Below are 21496 nucleotides of genomic sequence, written 5' to 3' on the forward strand. Positions count from 1 at the left end.
AACCCAAGCTGGCCTTGAACTTGCTACTAAGCCATTTCTCAAATCCCTAAGTTTTTGTTTTTGCTTTAGGCTAAACTTGGACTGGGGAGGTGGCTCAGCAGGTAAAAACCTAGCTGGGAGAGCTAGATGACCTGAGTTCCATACTTGGAACCCACATAAAGGTAGAGGGAGAACCAGCTTCACAGGGCTGTCCTCTGACCTCCATACATGCTCATCATAGACGCATACCAACACAGTAGTAATAATAAAAACAAATAACAAGCTAAACTTAGCACTGATCTATAGACTTGGCTCCACAGGAGGAAGAAGAAAGCAGCTATGGCCTCCTCTCCAGGATGAAAACACTCTGGGCACCAGCTCTGTGTCAGCACATAGTAGTCTGATGATTCATCACCCCAGAGGCTGCCAGTGTCCTGAAGGTCATCTTCTGCCCGTACCTGGACATCAAAGCCTCAGCAATAAGCTGGGTCCTCCAAACAATTAAGGCAGTGAAGGATGGCATCTGGTTTGGGGCCAAACAGCAATGTTTGAACAGTGTGCACATGGCATACTGAAGTTCGACCAATCAGAGATCAGAGCCAGCGATGGGAACTACTTAGGTCTGACCTTTATCTCTTGTCTCTGTAAACAGGACGATTGGACAGTATGATGGGGTGTGTGTGCTGGGAGGGAGGAAAGGAGGGAAGGGACAGGATGAGGGGCGGGGCGGGGAGGGAGAGCATCAGGAAGGGAAGGGAAAGGGAAGAGAGGTGGAAGGCAGAGATGGGAAGGAGAATGAACTAGGGAAGAAGTTTAATCTAATTTCAAAGCAGTTTCTGTCCTTGAACTGACAGGATGATTAGATGCTACCGAGGGCACGGAGGGAGGGCTCACACTTATCAGGAAAAGACTTTTGGGATGCAGGACATCAACCCGGCCACTTCTCAACATCCTTTCCAGATTTATGATATTCACAGTAAAACAAATTCAACACTGTATTAAGGAAGGAAGAAAAATTAAAGTCACCGAAATTAACCAGGTATAACTGAAGCACGAAATTAACCAGGTACAAATCTTAGCACTGTGATAGAAGCAGGAAGATCAGGAGTTCAAGGCCATCCTTGGCTACACAAAGAGTTTGAGGCTAGCTTTGAACATGAGACCCTGTCTCAAACTCTCCAAACAAAGCCATAAAAATTATATAAGGGGTCATCCATCTTAGTCAAACAATATGTACATATTTCAAAATAGGATAATATATATATTAGGATTTTTAAAAATGTGTTTATTAGTTTGTTAATTTTATGTGGTTAAGTGTTTTGCGTGCATATACGTCTGTGTATGAAATGTGTGCCTGGTGCCAGAAGAGGGCATCAGATTTTCTGCAACTGGATTTACAGATGGTTGTGAGCTGCCATGTGCATGCTGGGAACTCAATCCAGGTCCTCTGGAAGAGTAGTGAGTGCTCTTAACCATTGAGCTATCTCTCTAGCTCTCAAAATAGGATAATTTGTAAAGCATTTAGATTTGATCTTAAATAAAGATAATATAACTTGGGGATTGTGAGTTTTTTTATCTTTTAGCTTGGGACTGAAAATAAATTTGTTTTTTGTTTGTTTGAGACAGGCTCTCACTATGTAGCCCTGGCTGGCCTCAAACACAGAGATCCTCCTGCCTCTGCTTCCTGAGTCCTGGGATTAAAGATGTGCATCAAACTGAAATTTAAAACTGAGGCTCATCCACACTGGGTGTGATGAGGGCACACTAGGAATTGTAGTTTGGAACTTCTGACTGGGCACACATACTGTACAAGGTAACTAAGACTCACCACTAGTTCCTAATCCCTTGGTATTCACACTCACTTTAAAGATGCCAATCCAGTCCTTGCGACGAGGGACGAACTGTTGGGTAAAGGTGTAGTAGCATGTGACATCTCCTCCAGGAACATAGAACTTCTCGACACTGTTAAACACGACCTGAGAAAAACTGCAGTGTTCCAGCAAGACAGCTGATATGGGGGGCTCGTCCATTGTCTTGTCCATGGTGGAGTCCTGTCAGGAGATATGGAATAGGGTACGTGAGAACCTGCCTCAATAAAAAAGACATTTAAAAAGACATAGAATAAAGTAAGATTCAGAAAGGGTTTGCGGGAGACTTCCAGGCTCCCACCCAAGAACTTTCTATTCAAGCAATCAGGAAAAGCAAAATCCTGACAGGAATCGAGACACGGCCTGCTTTCTGTTTCACTTTGCACAATGTGCATTCCTAACTTCCTACGCACTTCCTACACTAGGCATTTTCAGAGAGTGTCTTTGACATCTGCGCCCCAGGTCCCGCTGCACCCCCCACAGCCCTGTTCTTTGTTTACAGCTACTTGTTTCTCTTTCTCCTAAGAAAACAAGCCAGTTTTCTTAGGAGAACTGGCAGTTTTCAGTCCAAAGTTCTCTACTTTACACCCCAGCAAACCCTATGATTTTAGGAAAGTTCAGTTCTTTGGATTTCAGCTTCCCATTCAGTTCCACAATAATTAGGCCCTTCCGTATATCAGACGCTATACTAGGAGTTGATTTAGGACAAAGATAGAGACAAGAAATTATGTGATATTCAGTGGTGACACATGTCTTCTGAAATCAGCTTGGTGTCCTTTAAATTCTAGTGTTCTCCCTTCCTCTTCCTTCCCTGGACACCCCCTCCACTTCCCTCCCCTGCTCTCTGGGCAAACCCTCTACTGCTGCGCTGACTAGTTTTCATGTCAACTTAATACAAGCTGGAGTCATTCTGGAAGAGGGAACCGCAGCTGAGAAAATGCCCCACCACAATGGCCCATGAACAAGTGTATGGTTCATTTTCTTGATTGACGAGTGGTTGGGGGTGGAGGGTAGCACGGCTGAGCTCACCCTGGGCTGGTGGTCCTGGGTGCTATAAGAAAGAAGGCTGAACAAATCATGAGGCTCAAGCCATTAAGCAGCACCCTTCCATGGCCTCTATATTAGCTCCTGCCTCCAGGTCCTGCCCTATTTCTGTTCCTGCCCTGACTTCCTTCAGTGATGGTGTGTAAGCTGGAATATGCCCTTTCCTTCCCAAGTTTCTTTTGGTCACCACAGCAATAGAAACCCTAACGAAGACAACTGCTGAGCTATACCCCTGTTCCCACCTTCTAAAGGATGGAATTGAGCAATTTAATAAACTGGGCCTTGTGATCTGATCATTGCTTACCTGTTAGCATATCTATTGCATTTGGTTATGAGGCCTAAGTGACCTAATGTGAAGTACTCGGACCTTAAGTCAGTCACTCTAAACCAAACAGATACCTGCTCAGTGACAGAAGAAAGGACTCACCACAGAGACTGAAGAACGCTGCTCAGCAGACCTTTGTGATTGTTACTGTCTTGCTGGCTGAGATTTCATTACTTTACTCCTGGCACTGAGCTGGCCCTCAAAGGATCCCACTCCCACATGAAGGACAGATGGCAAGTGGCTATCCAGTGAATTTAGAATAAGACGAGCTAAATACTCTGAGGTCCGAAGAGGAGAGAGCTGGGCGATGGCTTCGTGGGTAAAAGTGCTGGCCTGGAAAGCATGACAGCCTGGGCTGAGGCCTGAAGACTCAGCTTGTGAACACTCAAGACCGTCTACCTGCTGACCCCACGTAGAAAGCTAACCGAGTGGTGCCCATCAGTAATCCCAGCACTCTGAAGGTCATATGGGAGGCAGAGGCAGGAGAACTGCCTGGAAACTCATGGGCCGGTGAGCTGGACTACAAAGCATAGAAACAGAAACAGTAAGACAGACTCAGTCTCACCGAGATTATGTAAGAACTGACTGCAAAACTGTCCTCAGACCTCCACACATCCTACGTGTGTTCTGTCTCTCTGTCTCTGTCTCTCTCTCTGTCTCTCTCTGTCTCTCTCTCTCACACACACACACACACACACACACACACACACACACAAAGTAAATAAAATGTTAAAAAGTTTGTCAGAGGGGCTGGAGAGATGGCTCAGTTGTTAGGAGCACTGGCTGCTCTTCCAGAGGTCCTGAGTTCAATTCCCAGCAACCACATGGTGGCTCACAACCATCTGTAGTGGGATCTGATGCCCTCTTTTGGCATAAAGTTGTATGTGCAGATAGAGCATTCATAGACATAAAATAAATAAATACATCTTTAAAAAAAAGTTTGTCAGACATAGAAAACACCTTTTTAAAAAGAGAACAACGTTTTTTGTACAACTGGCACACAAAAGTTTTTAGGGAGTAGACTCTTATGTAACTCTTGAGGAGACTGACTAGGGTTTTTGAAATGGGTTTGTGCTGAGGGAATTCCAGCAGCAGAAAAATGCAGCCCACAGGGCTGGAGAGGCGTCTCTAGTTAGGAGCACTTACTGCTCTTTCAGAGGACCCAAGTTTGGCTACCAGCACACATGTCAAGAGACTCACAGCCATATGTAACTCCAACTTCAGAATAGCCAATGCCTCTGGCCTCCAAGGGCACCTGCACTCACGTGCATGTACCCACATACCTATACATAACTTAAAATAATAAAAATAAACCTTTGAAAGAAAAATGCAACTCATATTTGGAAGAGAGTAAGGCAGTATGACTCCTTTCTATAAAATGGATAATAACCTGTGTTTTGTTTTCTAGATGATTATTGTAGATATAGTATACAGACAAAATGTAATCAGAAATGGAAAACGAGGGCCGGACATGCAGTTTAGTGTGCTTACTTAGTATGTGCAAGGCCCTGGGTTCACATGCAAAATTAAAAAGTAAAAATAAACGGTGGGAACCTGTTTGTAAGGTAAAAGCACAGAAAAGGAACAAAGAGTGGGTGCAGATATGGCTCGGCAATTAAGAGTACTCCTGCTTTCCCAGAGGACCTGGAGACAGGGCCACAGTATCTACCTCAGGTGGCTCACAACTGCCTGTAACTCTAGCTCCAGGAAATCCCTTACCCTCTTCTGGCCTCCGAGGGCACCTACATGTACATGTGAACACACACACACACACACACACACACACACACACACACACACAGAGAAAGAGAGAGAGAGAGAGAGAGAGAGAGAGAGAGAGAGAGAGAGAGAAACAAAACCCCACAACATTACAGTTCTTCCAGATTTAACCTATGTCTTGGTCTTACTTTGAAGTGACTCCAACTAGGCCTCTTGTTCAAACTTCTCAAAAGTCAGGGGTTTTAGTTTGTTTGTTTATATGGCCTGATTTTCGTTTTTGAGACAGAGTTTCACTATGTAGTCCTGGCTGACCGAGAACTCACTATGTAGACAGGCTAGCCTTGAACTCACAGAAATCTGCTAGGATTAAATTAAAGGCATGAACCAAAGATACCTGGCTCAAACTTCCGAGAAGTAAGTGCCACCACGACCCCGCCCCGCCCCCAGAGAAGGCAAGCGGACTTTGGAGCACTAAGCAGTTTATTGGGAAATTTAGCTACAGAGCTATGAACTCATTGATTTTCCTGGTTTGTGACAGAGCCTAGCCACATCTTGAACCTCATGCCTCAGGGTAGTGTTCCCAAGTGGAGTGGAAAGGGTCCTATTCCAGTCTGTCATTTCCCTTGTAGCAAGCTGTTGTCTGTAGGACGAAGGCTGCGCTGGGATGCTATGGAAGATGGGCTGGGAGGTTGACTCTCAGCTTGTTGACTCTTTCCCTAGAAGTCTCCAGTCACAGTGAAGCCATCCTGCTTCCTCAGTCCTAAGACTGAAGAACCAATTTATCTGAGCATATCAAATGATTCTGTCTGCCCTTTGACTGGGGATTGTGACTAACAGCAGGTCAGGCCCGCCCTCAATTACCTGAAGTCCCTTATCTTTAGTTCTCCTTGTGACACATCGTCCTCACTTGTACACAGCACAAGGTTAAAGTAACTGCTCACTAGGTGTTCTCCAGTAAATGAATGAACAATATATGCACGCCACTCGTCAAGAAGGGGAAGGGCTTTACAGGTAAATAATGGCAGGATGGACTGGGGATGTAACTCAACAGCAGTGTTTGCCTAGCTAGCATACGAACCTAGGCTAGATCTCCACCACCCAAAAATATTATTAATGATGAAGACAATGGCGATGATGTTAAGGATGGTGGTAGGATTACAGTTCTTTTCTTGTTGGTTTAATGTTATCATATGTGTGTGTGTGTGTGTGTGTGTGTGTGTGTGTGTGTGTGTGTGTGTAGTAAGTCCAAGGCCAACCTGGGCCACAGGAGACTCTGCCTTTAAAAAAAGAAGTCAGCCAGGCATGATGGCACATGCCTTTAATCACCAGGCAGATCTCTGTGGTTTAAGGCCAGCCTGGTCTACAAAGCAAGTTCAGGACAGGGCTGTTACACAGAGAAACCTTGTCTCGGAAAAAATAAAAAAATAAAAAAAAAAATCAAGGAGATAAAAACATCCAAGAATAATACCAATTCTTGATATGACCAGTTCAGCTGGCTTAGCTGTTTAAATGGCATGGTGACAAAACCAAAAGAACCCACAAATTTGACATAAGAACCCATCACAGTGGATGGCGGTGGTGGTGTACCCTTTAGTCCCACACTTGGGAGGCAGAAACAGCTGATCGTTTACAGAGTTAGTTCCAGGACAGCCAGGGCTACACAGAAAAACCCTGCCTTGAAAAACCAAAAAAGAACCCATTACCCACTTTCACACACACAAATTCTGGCAAGCTGTGAATACGAGCTAAGAATCCAAGTGGCTTGGTACAGCCTCTCTTTCTCACTGAAGACCAACCAAAGTTAGCTCACAAAGAACACTGAGGAAGGACACAAGTGACACCAGAGAGCCATGCTCTGAGGGCTGTACACAGCCAGAAGAAATCCCATCTCTTCCCTTGTCTAGAAAAAGCAACAGCTTGGTCCCTTGCTTATTAAAAAAGCAAGGCTACATGAAGCTTCCAGACTTGGCCTCTCAGCATGTCTCTGGCCTCAGAGGACACCGATGGTCCTCGGGGCTTCAGATTTTCAATCGTTCTTAGAACAAAGTTAAATGACCTGCCAAGTCTGGAGAAGGGCTGAAGAGGCAGGTAGGCTGGAGAGCGGCAGGCTCCCCTCCTTCCTCTTTACCAAACTCAGGGCAAGAATGAGCTGTAGGGAAACCCAGCGCATGCCCGTACCAATCCTAATGGGCTCAGTGAGGAAGTGCCACACTCACCCTTTCCTGAAGGGAAATTGCTGACTGCTAAAATTAGTAATCCTAAACCGAGCATAATGACCTGTAATCCCAGTACTCGGGAGCTCTGAGGCAGGAGGATCATCACAAGTTTGAGGCCAGCCTGGACTACACAGTGAGACCCTGTCTGAACCAAATCAAACCATTAGTGATCCTTAAAAGTCTTTCCTTCTGGGCTGGCAAGATGGCTCAGTGGATAGAGCTGTTTGCCACCAAACCTGACAAACCTGAGTTCGATCCCTGGAAGAAGATACTGATTCCTGTAAGATGTCCTCTGACTTCCACTTGAATATAATAGCACTTGTCCCCAGACACATACACTTGCGCACACATAAGTAAATTAAAAAACAAAACAAAACAAAATCTTTTTGTTGTTTTTCAAGACAGGGTTTCTCTGTGTAACCCTGGCTGTCCCGGAACTCCCTCTGTAGACCAGGCTGGCCTCAAACTCAGAAATCCATCTGCCTCTACCTTCTGAGTGCTGGGATTAAAGGAGTGCGCCCAGTGAAATCACCTTTCTAACAATGCAGTCTAGAAACGGGGTTGGAGGGTACAAAAGGAAAACTAGAATAAGTTAGCCTCAGTTTTCCTCTCTTAACCACTCAGAACTAATCTACCATCTGCCCTAATGCTGGCAGTAATTCATAGAGGCAAGAAAAGAGAAGAAACTGAGTGCTAAATTAAGTCAGAAGCCAGAGAGCTGAGAAATTATGAAAAGTAACGGGATACATTAGGTCTGTATTCTATCTCATTTCTTTTTCTTTTCCCAAAATCTGAGGCTAGTCATGTTAAGTCGTGACAGGGGAAAATGATTTTTTTCTTTTAGATTTATGTATGTTATTCTATGTGTGTGGGCACTGTGCCTGCATGCATGTATGTGCACCTTGGCCTGGGGCCAGTGGAGGCCAAGAAGAGGGCACAGATCCCCTAGAACTGGAGTTACAGATTGTTGGGAGCCACCATGTGGGCGCTGAAAATCAAACCCGGGTTCTCTGCAAGAGCAGCAAGTGCTCTTAACCACCAAGGGATCTCTCCAAGACCCACAAACAGGGATTTTAAAAACAAAAGTATCAAGCAGCTAGATATGGCTGGCATACATTAATAATCCTAATATATGAGATGGAGGCAGGCGGATTCAGAGTTCAAGGTCAGCCCCAGCCACATACCTAAGCCTAGATTTCTGAGACTCTGTCTCAGGAAACAAAGCACCTACCAAAACCCATTAATCTGGGAATAGTGTAGAGATTCCATAAACTGTCTGACATGGTTGTTACTTCTTTTTTTCTTCCCTTCTAGCAGTTTCCAAAAGGATTAGGGCCCTCAGGGGAGCTGGCAATAATAATGTATTCAAAACGAGTCCCAGGAAATGGTTCTTAGTGCCTAAGAAAACCTGACATATTTTCATCTAATGAGCCTTTTAGTTTAATATACTACTCCCCAAACTGTTCCACAAAGCATAGGTCTTCTTATCCTGAAGCAAAGCAGCAACAGCCCATTCTACTTCTCATTTGGGATGAATCTGCAAACTACAGTGATAGGTTTTAGCAAAAAGGATGTTAAGTTCCAAACACTTCCACATTAGCCTTTCACACCAGTTGGGTATATGTCTCAAGAGAAACAAACACTTACTGGGCATGGTGGCTCTTGCCCATAATGCCAGAACTCAGGGAGAAGGAGCAGGAGGAGGCAGCCTGGTTTAGAGTGAGTTCTAGGCCAGCCAAGGCTACATATGGAGACCCTGCTCAAAAATAAACAAGGGCTGGAGAGATGGCTCAATGGTTAAGAAAGCACTGTTTTGCAGAGGACCAGAGTTCAATTCCTAGCATACATATCAAACAGCTCACAACCATCCGTAACTCCAGCTCCAGGGGATCTTATGGTCTCCAAGGACACCTACACATAGCTTCTCTCTCTCTCTCTCTCTCTCTCTCTCTCTCTCTCTCTATATATATATATATATATATATATATATATATATATATACATATATACATATATATATACACACATATATAAAATATATAATATGCATATATATTATAGAAATAAACCTTTGGGACTGTAGAGATGGCTTGGCACTGGCTACTCTTCCAGAGGTCTGGTGTTGGGTTCCCAGTAACCACATGGCAGCTAATAGAACTGTAACTCCAGTTCCAGTGGATCTGATGCCCTCTTCTAGCCTCCAAGAGTAATGCACACATGTGGACCATAGACACATATGCAGAAGTAAAACACCCATACACATAAAATAAAAATAAATAAATCTTAAAAATAAATCTTGAAAATAAACACACACAGAGACAGACAAGAAGAAAGTGTGTGTGTGTGTGTGTGTGTGTGTGTGTGTGTGTGTGAGAGAGAGAGAGAGAGAGAGAGAGAGAGAGAGAGAGAGAGAGAGAGAGAGAAAGACTGACTTTCTAGGTTGCTTCTCCTGATTAGTTCAGAGAAAGAAATTGAATGCTTCCAAAACCAAGAGAGAAATGCAAATACTTATTTTTTAAAATTATTTATTTTTATTTTATGTGCACTGCTGTTTTGCCTACATGTATGTCTGTGTGAGGGTGCTGGATCCCCTGGAACTGGAGTTATAGACAACTGTGAGTTGCCATGTGGGTGTTGGGAATTGAACCAGGGTCTTTTGGAAGAGCAGCCAGTGCTCTTAACCTCTGAGCCATCTCTGCAAATCAGTTCTTAATTTGAGAACAGTAAAACCAAAAGATGATTAAATGTCAGACACACAAACAAAAATGTAATCTTTTCATCTTACTTCTTTTCCTTTCTAAAACTAGCAATCAGCCAAACAGATGGGCTAATCTGAACGGCAGTCCTCCTGACCCTGGGCTTAGGAAACTCGAGCCACAGACAGCATGTGCGCACAGGCAACCCGGGGAAACGGGGCACAGGCAGCCCGGTGAAACGGGGCACAGGCAGCCCGGGGAAACGGGGCACAGGCAGCCCGGGGAAACGGGGCACAGGCAGTCCGGGGAAACGGGGCACAGGCAGTCCGGGGAAACGGGGCACAGGCAGTCCGGGGAAACGGGGCACAGCCAAGAACACAACCACTGCTCCTCAAGTTATTTCGCCACTCACTCCCGTTTCAGTTTTCTAAGTTCATTTTCCTTCCTTATCGAAAATGTTTTCCAGGGGCTGGAGAGATGGCTCAGCGATTAAGAGCACTGACTGCTCTTCCAGAGGCCCAGGGTTCAATTCCCAGCACCCACAAAGCAGCTCACAACAGTCTGTGACTCCTGCTCCAGGGAATGTGACACTCACACAGACATACATGCAGGCAAAACACCAATGTACATGAAATACAAACAAATAATTAGGATGTTTTCCAGTACGTAAGACAAAACTACACAACTAGGAACCTTTCAGACACGTATCAACTGTTGGAAAGAGCTGTCATATTTGGTCTGAGTAAACTCTGTCACTCATCACGCCACCACAGCAGTGCCGGGGGAAGCACAGGAAAATAGTTCTCAGACGTGAGGGACACACAACTGGAAGGATTGTGAAAGTTCACCGTCTACCCACCACTTTTTGTTTCAAAAATATTTTAGGGGCTGGAGAAACGATGGCCCAGCAGTTCGGGACACCTGCTGCTCTTGCACAAAGGATCTAGGTTCAATTCCCAGCACCGACAAGGCAGCCCACAGTCATCTGTAACTTCAGGGGATCTAAAGCCCTCTCTGACCCTCTCAGGCACCGCACAGACACGATGCACAGCACAGACGGAAGCAAAATCCCCATGCCTACAAAAAATTTTTTAAATCCTTACAAAACATTTTATTTATTTCTGTGTATGTGCGTATGTGTGCCTGAGTCTGTGTACCACAGGAGGGCAGAAACCAGAGCTCCAGGTGGTTGTGAGCAGCCCGAGAAGGGCACTAGAACTGAACCCAGATCCTCTGCGAAAGCAGCAAATGCCCTTAACTGCTAGGCCACCTCACCAACCCCATAGAGTTCCCCCCTTGAAAGGGGTGGTTGTGTCGTACCGGGTCACAGTGGCAGTGTGTGAAGTACAGCAGCATGGGAACTTGGCCAGGGGCCAAAAGACCTGGGATCTCAGCTCAGCTCTACCACTACCTTGAAGTCAGGGTAAGCCGTAGAAACCCTTTTTAGGTTTCTGGCCAACACATGAATCTGGCTAGAGAACTCTCTAAGGACCAGTTCAGGTATAGTGATGATCCTGTGTGCACGAAACAGAAAGTTCATCGTCTTTCTCTGAGAAAATAAGCATGAGACATCAGTAAGCAGAGCCGGTTTTGTTCCGTTTTTGGTTTTGTTCTTGTTTGAGGCAAAGTCTCTCTCACTCTAGAGCCCAGACTGGACACGCATTTTCAATACTTTTGCACTGAATGTTGTACTATGTTTGTAGAAGAGTATGTAACTTGTTACCGTTGGGTAACTCGGGACCCCCTGTCCTTTCAAGGTGCTTCCTGCTTGGCAGCTGTCCTGCTTGCTACAAGGTAGAGAGTTTCAGAACTCCCGGCAACACTTGGGAAAGTGAGCCATCTAGGCATCCCTAATCGTGTGTGGTACACAAGCCACAAAGACCTAGTGAATGAAGTCCTTTGTTATATGTGGGTTTTGCAAAAGAAAGTAAAAGGGAAGTTATGATACAACATCCAAACTACTCTCCTAAGTTCCATCCATAGGCACTTGTTGTGGATTTGCTTCTAGGGCAAAGAATTCAAATGACAGGGGGAGAAAAAAAAAGTTAACACGTCGATTGGTGTTGAGATGTGAGTTGGGGAGAAAGCTACGGGAGATCAGCTGTAACGCAGCAGGGCACCTCCCTTTCCATCGGGGCTGCCAGGACGGGATACAGAGGGAAAGAGATTTCAGGGAGCTAACTTGCTGGCACAGAGGGAAACAGACCTAAAGAGAAAGTAACTCGGTCAGGGTGACGCGGGTCAGGGTGACGCAGCGGGGCCCTGGGCCCGTGGGCCTGAAAGCCTATAGCGGTGACACATTAGAAGCTCGGTGTTCGGAACCCGGCGACCAGGGGCGGCGGGGCGGGGTACCACCGCGAGCCACAACGCACGGCCACTGCGCCAGGACCCTGGCTCCTGTCGGAGGCGACTGTCCTCCCGCGGGTCACAAGCCCTGTAACCCCAAACTCCCGCGGCCTCGCCCTCCTCTGGAAAAATCGTCCCGGGCCTCCCAGGCCGCGGTAGGCGCTCCAGGCCCTCCCGGAGCCACCCTCGCTGACCCACGCCTCCCGGGACGGACCGAGGTGAAGCGGAAGCCCGCCACGCCGTGGCCTGCCTGTGGCCCCGTCCCAAGGCCCAGAAGTCCGAATTTCGGGGACCCCAAGGGCTCAACTGCCCCCCCTTCACTTCAGGGACTCACCGGGGACAGCAGCCAGCAGCGGCGCAACAGCAACAGGGAACCCAAAGGCCCGTGGGCGGGGCTAAAGGCCAAAGGGACGGGCAAGCCCCGCCCACGGCGTCACAACAGCCACAAGCCCCGCCCCGCCGCCGGCCGCCTGGGACTCGTAGTGTCTTGGATGACCCACTGGGTGTGCTCTTTAATCTACCTTAGAGCAAACTGTCTTTTCTTTTTATTGATTTATTTTTTAAATTTGCTTAAAGTTGTGTCTTTGAAAGGGTATTGGGAGTTTATCTTACTTTTCCTGCCTCTACATAAAACTTCATGCACTGTAGATACTTAGTGCTATAGATAGAGATGATATATACATATATATGTATGCATGTGTACCTATAGATACAGGTAAGATTAGATAAATAGATAGTCCTATAGATACAGATTAGACTCTGGCATTTCATCCTGCTTCATACACACACACACACATACACACACACACACACACACACACACACACACGATCAGGCTTGGTAGTAGATACCTGTAATTTCAGCATTGGAGGTCAGCCGTCCAGGGCCAGATTTGGCTGCAAAGCAAGTTTGAGGCCAGCCTAGGCTATCTGAGACTTTGTCTCAAAAAAAGAAAAAAAAAAAAGTGTCTCACACCCGACCTTACAGGAAATCTATAAACCTTTCAGAGTCTTCTGTGACTTGACTCAAAAAGTAAGTTTCTGTTCGTTTTTATTTATTTTATGTGAATGGGTGTTTTGCCTGCATGTATGTATGTCCATCACTTTCGCACCTGGGGCCCAGAGGGATCGGAAGAGGATGTTGGATCCTCTGGAGCCGGAGTTATGGATGATTGTGAGCCACCATGTGGGTGCTGCGAATACAACCCAGGTCCTCTGCAGTAGCAACAAGTGCTCTTAACCAAGGAACCAACTCTGCCTGAGACCAGCTTTGGCGAGGGTGGGGGTGGGATGGGGCTGGGGTTGGGGTGGGATGGGCTTGGGGGCTGGGGTGGGGTTGGATGTGAGGGTAGGGTGGGGTGGGAGAGTGGCTCAAGTCCCAAAGAGGATATGTAGAGTGGGTGAGGGGAAAGTAGGAGACTGACATGATCTGAGGGTGAACTGGAATGGCTGCCAGAGAGTTTATTTAAAAAATACACCTTTGATAATTTATAGTTGCACATAGGATTAAATGGGGGATGTGAGCTGGGTTGTGTCTTGAGATCAGGGATCGAGGAAGCTAGCATTGACCTTGAAAGTTAATAGGCACCAGTTATAAGGTAATGGAGGGTCACAAATTCCTTTTGCCAGAGATCAGAATGACTCCCTTTTTAGCAAGTAAGAACTTCCCTCAAGTCCCTGAAGGAGTGGCTGACCTTGGGAAAAGGACTTTCTTGGGGGAGGGGGGGACACCAAACACACTATTATAGAATGTTTCAGGTTTTTTAAAATATGGCTTAGTTTATCCAAATAGCTAAAACTTAAAGTGAGCAAAGATGAAACTAGACAAATATTACTATGAACCTGAGTAGACCTGAGGAATTTATACATTTTTTTGTTTCTTTGTTTTTTTGAGACAGGGTTTCTCTGTAGCTTTGGTGTCTGTCCTAGAACTCACTCTGTGGCCCAGGCTAGCCTCAAACTCACAGAGATCCGCCTGTCTCTGCCTCCCAAGTGCTGGGATTAAAGACATGTACCACCAACGCCCAGCTGGAATTTATAAATCTTGATTATCAAATATACCTTATTTATCCAGCATATGCTACTATCTAAATTTTCTAGCAGCTTGGTGTTAGTTTGTGTGGGAGTAGGTATTATTTATTAAGCGACACAATGTTACTTATTAAGCTGCGATGTTTACCATGAGAGAGAAGCCACGAGGTGCAACAAAACCCACTATAAGAGTTTATTAAGGGAAGGGACTAGAAGGGGTGTGCATAGACCTATGGAATGACCGTGCAGGAAGAGAGGGGAGGGATAGGTGGAACTGCTTTTATGGGTCCCCCCTGAACATGCACATGTGGGCTTACATAGCTACACCACGCATGGGCATAGATTGTGTGACCACTCTGTGTGAAGATGATTACGTGATCACACAGTGCACAGATTACATAGGAGGAAGGCCCTAGGATAACTAAGCATCTTGCCTGGCTACAGGACAGCGCATGTAGCTGGGGGGTGTGGCTAGGAATTCTAACATTCCAGACTCTTTGTTTTATAAAAAAAAATGGTGGGTAAACGGGAACAGGGGCACTGTTTCTCCTGCAACTGCTTCCAGCTGACTCGGTGGGCATCGGTTAACTTTTGGGGGTAGGGAAGGGGCCTTTTGGGGTAGCCAGACATCCTGAGGTAGTTGATTGTCCTCCACTGCTCTGGGAATCGTCCATTATCTTCTGCTGCTTTGGGCTCTGTGACTGTTTGGGTCTGACAAGGTGCTGGTGAGGCAGAAGAGGAAGTTTAGAAAAAAATTTTACCTTGGTGGGGGGAGGTCCCTGAGAAGTCCCGGGGTGTGTGTGGGGGTCCTGGGACCAGGAAAGTTTGAATTATACTTATCTGAAGTGGATCTGATCTGTCCAGGTGGATTCAAGCTGGCTATGGAGCTTGGAAGAATTTTTGAACATATTAAGAAGCAGCCACAGGGAATTTAAAATGTTGAGCTGATAGCCATGATATTATAATGTCTAGTATTCTGCTATAAGACTTTGTAACTGCAAGTATGGGGGTGTAAAAAGGCCAAGAGATTGGGTGGAGCAGCTTTTTTTCTGAGAAGGTCAGAAATGATAGGCTTAAGTCCTCTAAGGCTCTAGAGTGAGAGAGAGTACTGAGCTTGGGTAATATACCTGGTAGCGTCCTGAATCTGGATAATAATAGGGGGATGGTGCCTAGCAACAGAAGGGTTCTGGGTGTCCCATACTTTGGGGTCCACCTGAGAGGCTGACAAGGGAAATGAAATGTTAGAGCTAGCAGGCAGGGTGGTTAGGAGGAGGAAGAAGGAGCTACTGACGAGTCTGGGGTAAGGAAAATGGGGGGAGCAAATGAAATAAAAGCTCTACCTTAGCTAGAAAATCTCTTGCCATTAGGGGCACAGGACAGGTTGGCACAACTAAAAATGTGTGGGTGAGAGGGATACCCCTGAAAATACAATTAAGTGGTGGGGTCTGGTGAGGCAGGTAAGGCTGTCCCCCAACCCCAACAATAGGGAGACAAGAAGGAAAGGTGGGACCCCAAAACTCCCTCAGGACTGAGTAAGTGGCTCCAGTGTCCAAAAGGAAGGAAATGGATCACCCCGATACTGTAATGGCTACCCTGGGTTCCCTTCAATCATCCATTGCCAAGCCTAGGAGATCGACTGGAGGGTGGTCTTCGTTTGATGTCCCCATGCCACAAGGTGAATGGGGACAGTCAGCTGACCAGTGTCCCTCTTAGTGGCACTTTGGACAAGGCCCAGATGGTGGCCCACGAGGGACAGGGCAGGCACGAGCCCAGTGGCCTTCTCTACCACACTTAAAACAGGGACCTGAAGGCCTTTGGGCGGCCGGTCGGATAGCTTGTGCCAGCACTTGGCAGTCATGTCTATGGGCTTTCTCATCTCTCCCATGGTACACCTTAAATGCCATCATCAAGACTTCTGCCTGCAGGGTCAGGGGCTCTTTCTCCAGACCCTTAAGCTTAGCCCTAAAGTTGGGGAAGCTCTGTGAGACAAAGTGGGTCATAAGAAGCTGTCTGCCCTCTGGGCTCTCAGGATCCAGACTAGTATATTGTAAGAGAGCCTTTGTAAGCCATTCTAAAAAATGAGATGGATTTTCTTCCTTATCTTGAATTATGTTTTTTAGCTTTTCATAGTTTACTGGTTTGAGGGCAGCCTTATGAAGATCTGCCCGGAGGCAGGTTGTAAGCCAATTCCTAGCTAGAGAGCCACTGGGGTATTATAATCCCAATGTGGGTCCTGATCAGGAACTGCCTCGGCCCTGGGTGGATGGACAGCATTAGTTTGATGAACCTTGTCTGCATGTATCCTAGCCTGCTCTCAAACTTGCCTGTACTCCTCAGAGAGTAGGTTATTAGAAAGTATCACACACACACACACACACACACACACACACACACACACACATATATGAAAGATAAGGCTATAAGATTGGGCAATATATTGGAATTGTTTAATGAAGAAAGCAGAATTAGAGGTATAAGAGCCCAGTTTTTGTTTTGTTTTTTTCTATCTGAGGGAGTTCTGTGAGGGAGAAAGGGACATGAACCTTAACCAGTCCATCTACCTCAGCCACCTCTCGCAAAGGGAGAATGGTTGCTGGGTTGGCATGGCTGGAGTCGGGTCCCTTAGCAGCTTGGGAACGAGTGACAGGAGGAGTGAAGGTGGGAGCCAGAGTCGGACAGTTGGAGCAGCCTGATATCAGAAAGGAGGAGGGGCTAGAGGAGGAGCCGAAGGGGCAGACGCCCAAGGAGCAGGAGCGGGAGGTGGAAGCTCATTGGCAGGGTCCAGAGCAGTAGTCAGGGATTCCTCAGGTTCGGGCTGCGCAGCTAGGAGCATGTGGGCAGGAGAGAAGGAATCAAGAGGGGAGGGTTTAGAGCTGAGGTTAAAAAAAAAAAGCTTGGATGTAAGGTAACTCTTTCCTTTGGCCCATTTGCTGGCAGGAGTTAGATAATTCCCGTAGAATATCAGGGTCCAGTGAGCCACTAGATAGCCATTTTTATTGTTATCTAAGGGATATTTAAGCCACTTTTTAGTGCACAACCAGACAAGCTTAGAGGTTTTTAAGTAAGGCATTAACAGTTTTTAGAAGACATCCCAGAGGAGAGGTGGGACTAATAGGGTTGGAAGCCTTATTTCCCATGGCTGTGGCAAAGAGAAAAAAATAAAAGTAAAAAAATAAGAAAAACAAACATAATCCAAGACTACAATCTCAGGTGTCTCCGAGATCAAATGAGCATCAGCAATTGGCAATAGTCATTCAATCCTTCATCAAGCCAGAGAATGAGGGCCAGAGTGTACGTAGCTGGAGGATGAAGGTCTGACAGAAGGAGGCTGGCTCAAGTCATTCAATGCTTCGGCAAGACAGAAAATGAGGGTGGGGCGTAGGCAGCCCGAGGACGAGGGTCTGACAGTGAGAACGACATCTCAGACTGTAGTCATGGTAAATGGCTAGAGATTTAAGCCTGTGATGGGGGCCGACCATAGCCAATGAAGGCTGTGAACGGGGTTTCCCCAATCCCCAGGACACCAGAGGGACACCGGACGATCTATGGTCATTCTCATTGGTCCAGGGAACTGTTTAAGCTGGCTGGTAAAGGGAAAACTCACCAATCGAAGCAGCTGGTGTTGTGTGAAGTGGTCCAGTGGCCGGGCAAATGGAAAAATGGGCAGTTGTAGGTAGAGCAAACCTTGGTACAGGATCCTGGGCACAGAGTGCCAGGACGGCCCGCTTTTGTCTTGGCACCAATGTTATTAATTAAGCAGCACAATGTTATTTATTTATTTATTTATTTATTTATTTATTTATTTATTTATTTATTGGTTTTTTCGAGACAGGGTTTCTCTGCATAGCTTTGCGCCTTTCCTGGAACTCACTTGGTAGCCCAGGCTGGCCTCGAACTCACAGAGATCCGCCTGGCTCTGCCTCCCGAGTGCTGGGATTAAAGGCGTGCGCCACCAACGCCCGGCTACAATGTTATTTATTAAGTGGCACTGTTTACCATGTGAGAGAAGCCATGAGGCACAACAAAACCCAGTATAAGAGTTTATTAAAGGAAGGGAATAGAACAGGTGTGCACAGGCCTATGGAATGACTGTGCAGGAAGAGAGGGAAGGAATAGGTGGAACCCACTTTTATAGGTCCCCTCACCCCCTCACATGTACATATGGGCTTACATAGCTACGCCACGCATGCACATAGATTGTGTGACCATGCTGCGCACAGATTACGTGATCATACAGCACACGGATTACGTAGGAGTAAGGCCCTGGGATGACTAAGCATCTTGCCTGACTACTGAACAGCACACACACGTGCACACACACACACACACACACACACACACACACAGTCATGTAGCTAGCGGAGTGGCTAGGAATTCTAACAGTAGGCACAGTTATCACACTATATGGTTCCACAGTGGCAGGAATTTTTTCCAATGAATTATTTTGTTTAAAGAGGCTGCTATTTTATACATTCTCATCCTTCAAAACCAAGACAAAATTTCCCAAAGGAAAAGACATAAAGAAACTCCCACAACACATAGTGAGAATTATTAAAAATGGAAGTAAAAGGGTGCTGGAGAATTGTGATCCAAAAAGTTGAAATTCTGGAACTTCGTCAAGCAGCAATGGTTGCCACTTAGTCCATGCCACAACTCATTAACCCGTTTGTTGTGATTTTGAGACAGGACTTCTTTTAGGATAGCCTTGAACTTGATATGTAGCCAAGGTTGGCCTAGTAGTCCAGATCCCCTCACGTCCTAAGACTATAAGCCTGTGCTATCACCCATGGACTTCTTCACTCAGCCTGTTGGTTATACGTTCTCACAGTCTTTACTGTAGTTACAGATTGAGCATGAATCTCTCTCCCATTCAGTCTCGACTAAAGTCTTCTTAACCATTTTAACAGGGTCTCACTGTGCCATTATCTTAGTATAGCCTTGAAGTCAGGGCAGTCCTCCTGCCTCAGCCTCTCGAATGCAATCTTAGAGGTGTGAACTACCACAATAGCTGCTACTTTCCTTTAATTACCCAGATGACACTAAGTGCACGCTGCCTATGGAAGGCTAAGTTTAGAAGTGTCCCTTCTCAAAGGCCTTCCAACAGTTTGAATCTGGAAGAAAATGCTCTGGGTCACATGACCAAGACATTTATGCTTCTGAAGCAGTCTTAGATTTCAGACGGGGAAAGAAACATCCTAATTCTGCCTTCTAGGAACATCTTAGGTGCTCTCGTTCACACTCTCTGAATGCCTTCTGTAACACCTGAGGAAGTCAGATTGGAAAAATGGCTCCCTAGGAGAATCGCTTACTGCACAATCCTAAATTCTCTCCGGGAGCCCAAGTAGAGTTAGAAGAAAGAAAACTAACATTGCAAAGTAGCCTGTTGATTGATCTGCATGTGTGCAGTAGTGCAAATGCACACACACACCCTTCCCGCATCATGCACACAACAATAGCAATAAACACATTTTAATGTTTTAATAGAAAAATTGAGAAAACTAAGGACTTTCTACCCACAGTCAGGCAAAAGGTTGCCAAATTTATTAAGACCAAAAAAAAGTGCGGAGCAGGGCTGGAGAGATGGCTCAGAGGTTGAGAGCACTGGCTGCTCTTCCAGAGGTCCTGAGTTCAGTTCCCAGCAACCACATGATAGCTCACAACCATCTGTAATGAGATCTGGTGCCCTCTTCTGTTGTGCAGGAACACATGCATGCAGAACACTGTATATATAATAAATAAAAAGTCTTTAAAAAAGAAAGAAAAAAACGCTGAGTATGGTGGTGCACACCTTTAGTCCCAGCACTTGGGAGGCAGAGGCAGGCAGATGTCTGTGTGTACGAGGACAGCCAGGGCTAGGTAGAGAGTCCCTGTTTCAATATACCACCCCCGACACACACACACACACACACACACATACACACACACACAAAAAAAAAAAAAAAAAGGAAGACTTGCCAGTCAGGATCATACATGCCTATAATTTCAAGACAGAGTCAGAGGCAAAAGGATCTTTGAAAGTTTGAGGTAGCCTGGACTACATAGTGATTTCTGGGCCAGAGTTACATAGGGAGACCTTGCTTCAGAACAAAAATAAAAACAAAGCATGAGGCTGGAGGATGGCTCAGCACTTGAGTACTTGCTGTTCTTACAGAGAATCTGGGTCTGATTCCCAGCACTCACATGGTAACTGACCACCATCTGTAACTCCAGTTCCAGTGGGTGTCTTTTTCTTACTTTCTGGACGCCCTCTTTTGACCTCCTCGGTGACCAGGCATGCAAGTACTGCACATACAATATACATGGGTAAAACCCTCACACACAAATCAAATAAGAGGTTTAATTCATGTTCCTTTTCTTTTCTGCCATATCCCACGTGACTCTGTCTCAGAACCCTGTCTAGAGTCAGTGAAGCGATGAGGAAAGGACAGACGCACAGACCGTGTACAGAAAAGCTGGGGTCAGGTGGGTTGTGTGAACACTGACGGAGTCCCGCCAGTAACAACCCAGAACCTCAGAGTGTTTATTATGTTCAGCACAGAGGCAGGAGTTAGCGAGTCTATGTAGGAGGAATCAGTAGGTGAGCAGACTAAGTCCATAAACATCTGAGAGGTGGAAGCTGTGGTTGCTAGTTTTTGTTCACCTTGATCAATCTTTCTCGCTTGGACCCCCAGGAAGCCTTTGCCATCTCTCTGAAGGGCCAAGAGGAGGTCTTGCCACTCCCTTGGGGCTGAGGCATCAAGATCTTTGGTATAGCAATGCCCGTGACAACTATACACATTCACTCAGGCCTTTACTCACTCAGGGATTTCTCTGCTCCCTACATTTAAAATATATATTTACTACACACACACACACACACACACACACACACACACACACACATTGTATGTATGTATGTAGGTCAGAGGAGGCATCAGATGCCCTAGTGCTGGAGTAACAGGCTGGTAAGCCACCTGATGTAGGTGTTAGGAACTGAACTTGGGTCCTCTGCAAGAGCAATATCTGCCCTTAACTGCTCAGCCGTTTCTCCAGCCCCTCACTTTATTTTTCATGTATAAAAACCCTATGTGATAGTCACAGCTGGAACCTGGGTCTTCTGCACAGGGGCTCTCCTGTGCGTTTTCACATCATGGTTGGTGATTCCCTACTAGGTAGGGAGACTTAGTGAACAGATTCTCTTTACACAGGTCAGGGGTCAGATAGCTGTAGGTCTTGGAGATGGCATCAAAGGTGGCCCTGGTGACGTTGCCCAGGGTGGCAGTGCAGCCTGGGC

General features: G+C 46.2%; 1 protein-coding gene across 4 annotated transcripts in view; it reads right to left on the reverse strand.

The window, feature by feature from the left end:
* The window catches only part of Calcoco2 (calcium binding and coiled-coil domain 2), a 32624-nt gene extending 19994 nt beyond the window's left edge, over nt 1–12630 (reverse strand). For all 4 annotated transcript variants that reach the window (XR_009380717.1, XM_059271609.1, XM_059271608.1 and 1 more), the window contains exons 1-2: nt 12528–12630; nt 1842–2030 (exon numbers count right to left, since the gene is read on the reverse strand). Coding sequence is in view for 3 of the 4 variants with exons in the window: in XM_059271609.1 (XP_059127592.1) it covers nt 1842–2021 (180 nt within the window). In the remaining variant the exon portion in view is untranslated. The remainder of the gene's footprint in view (nt 1–1841; nt 2031–12527) is intronic.
* Between the last annotated feature and the right edge of the window lie 8866 nt (nt 12631–21496).

The sequence above is a fragment of the Peromyscus eremicus genome, chromosome 8a (assembly GCF_949786415.1).
Source record: "Peromyscus eremicus chromosome 8a, PerEre_H2_v1, whole genome shotgun sequence".
In the NCBI taxonomy this organism is placed as follows: Eukaryota; Metazoa; Chordata; class Mammalia; order Rodentia; family Cricetidae; genus Peromyscus; species Peromyscus eremicus.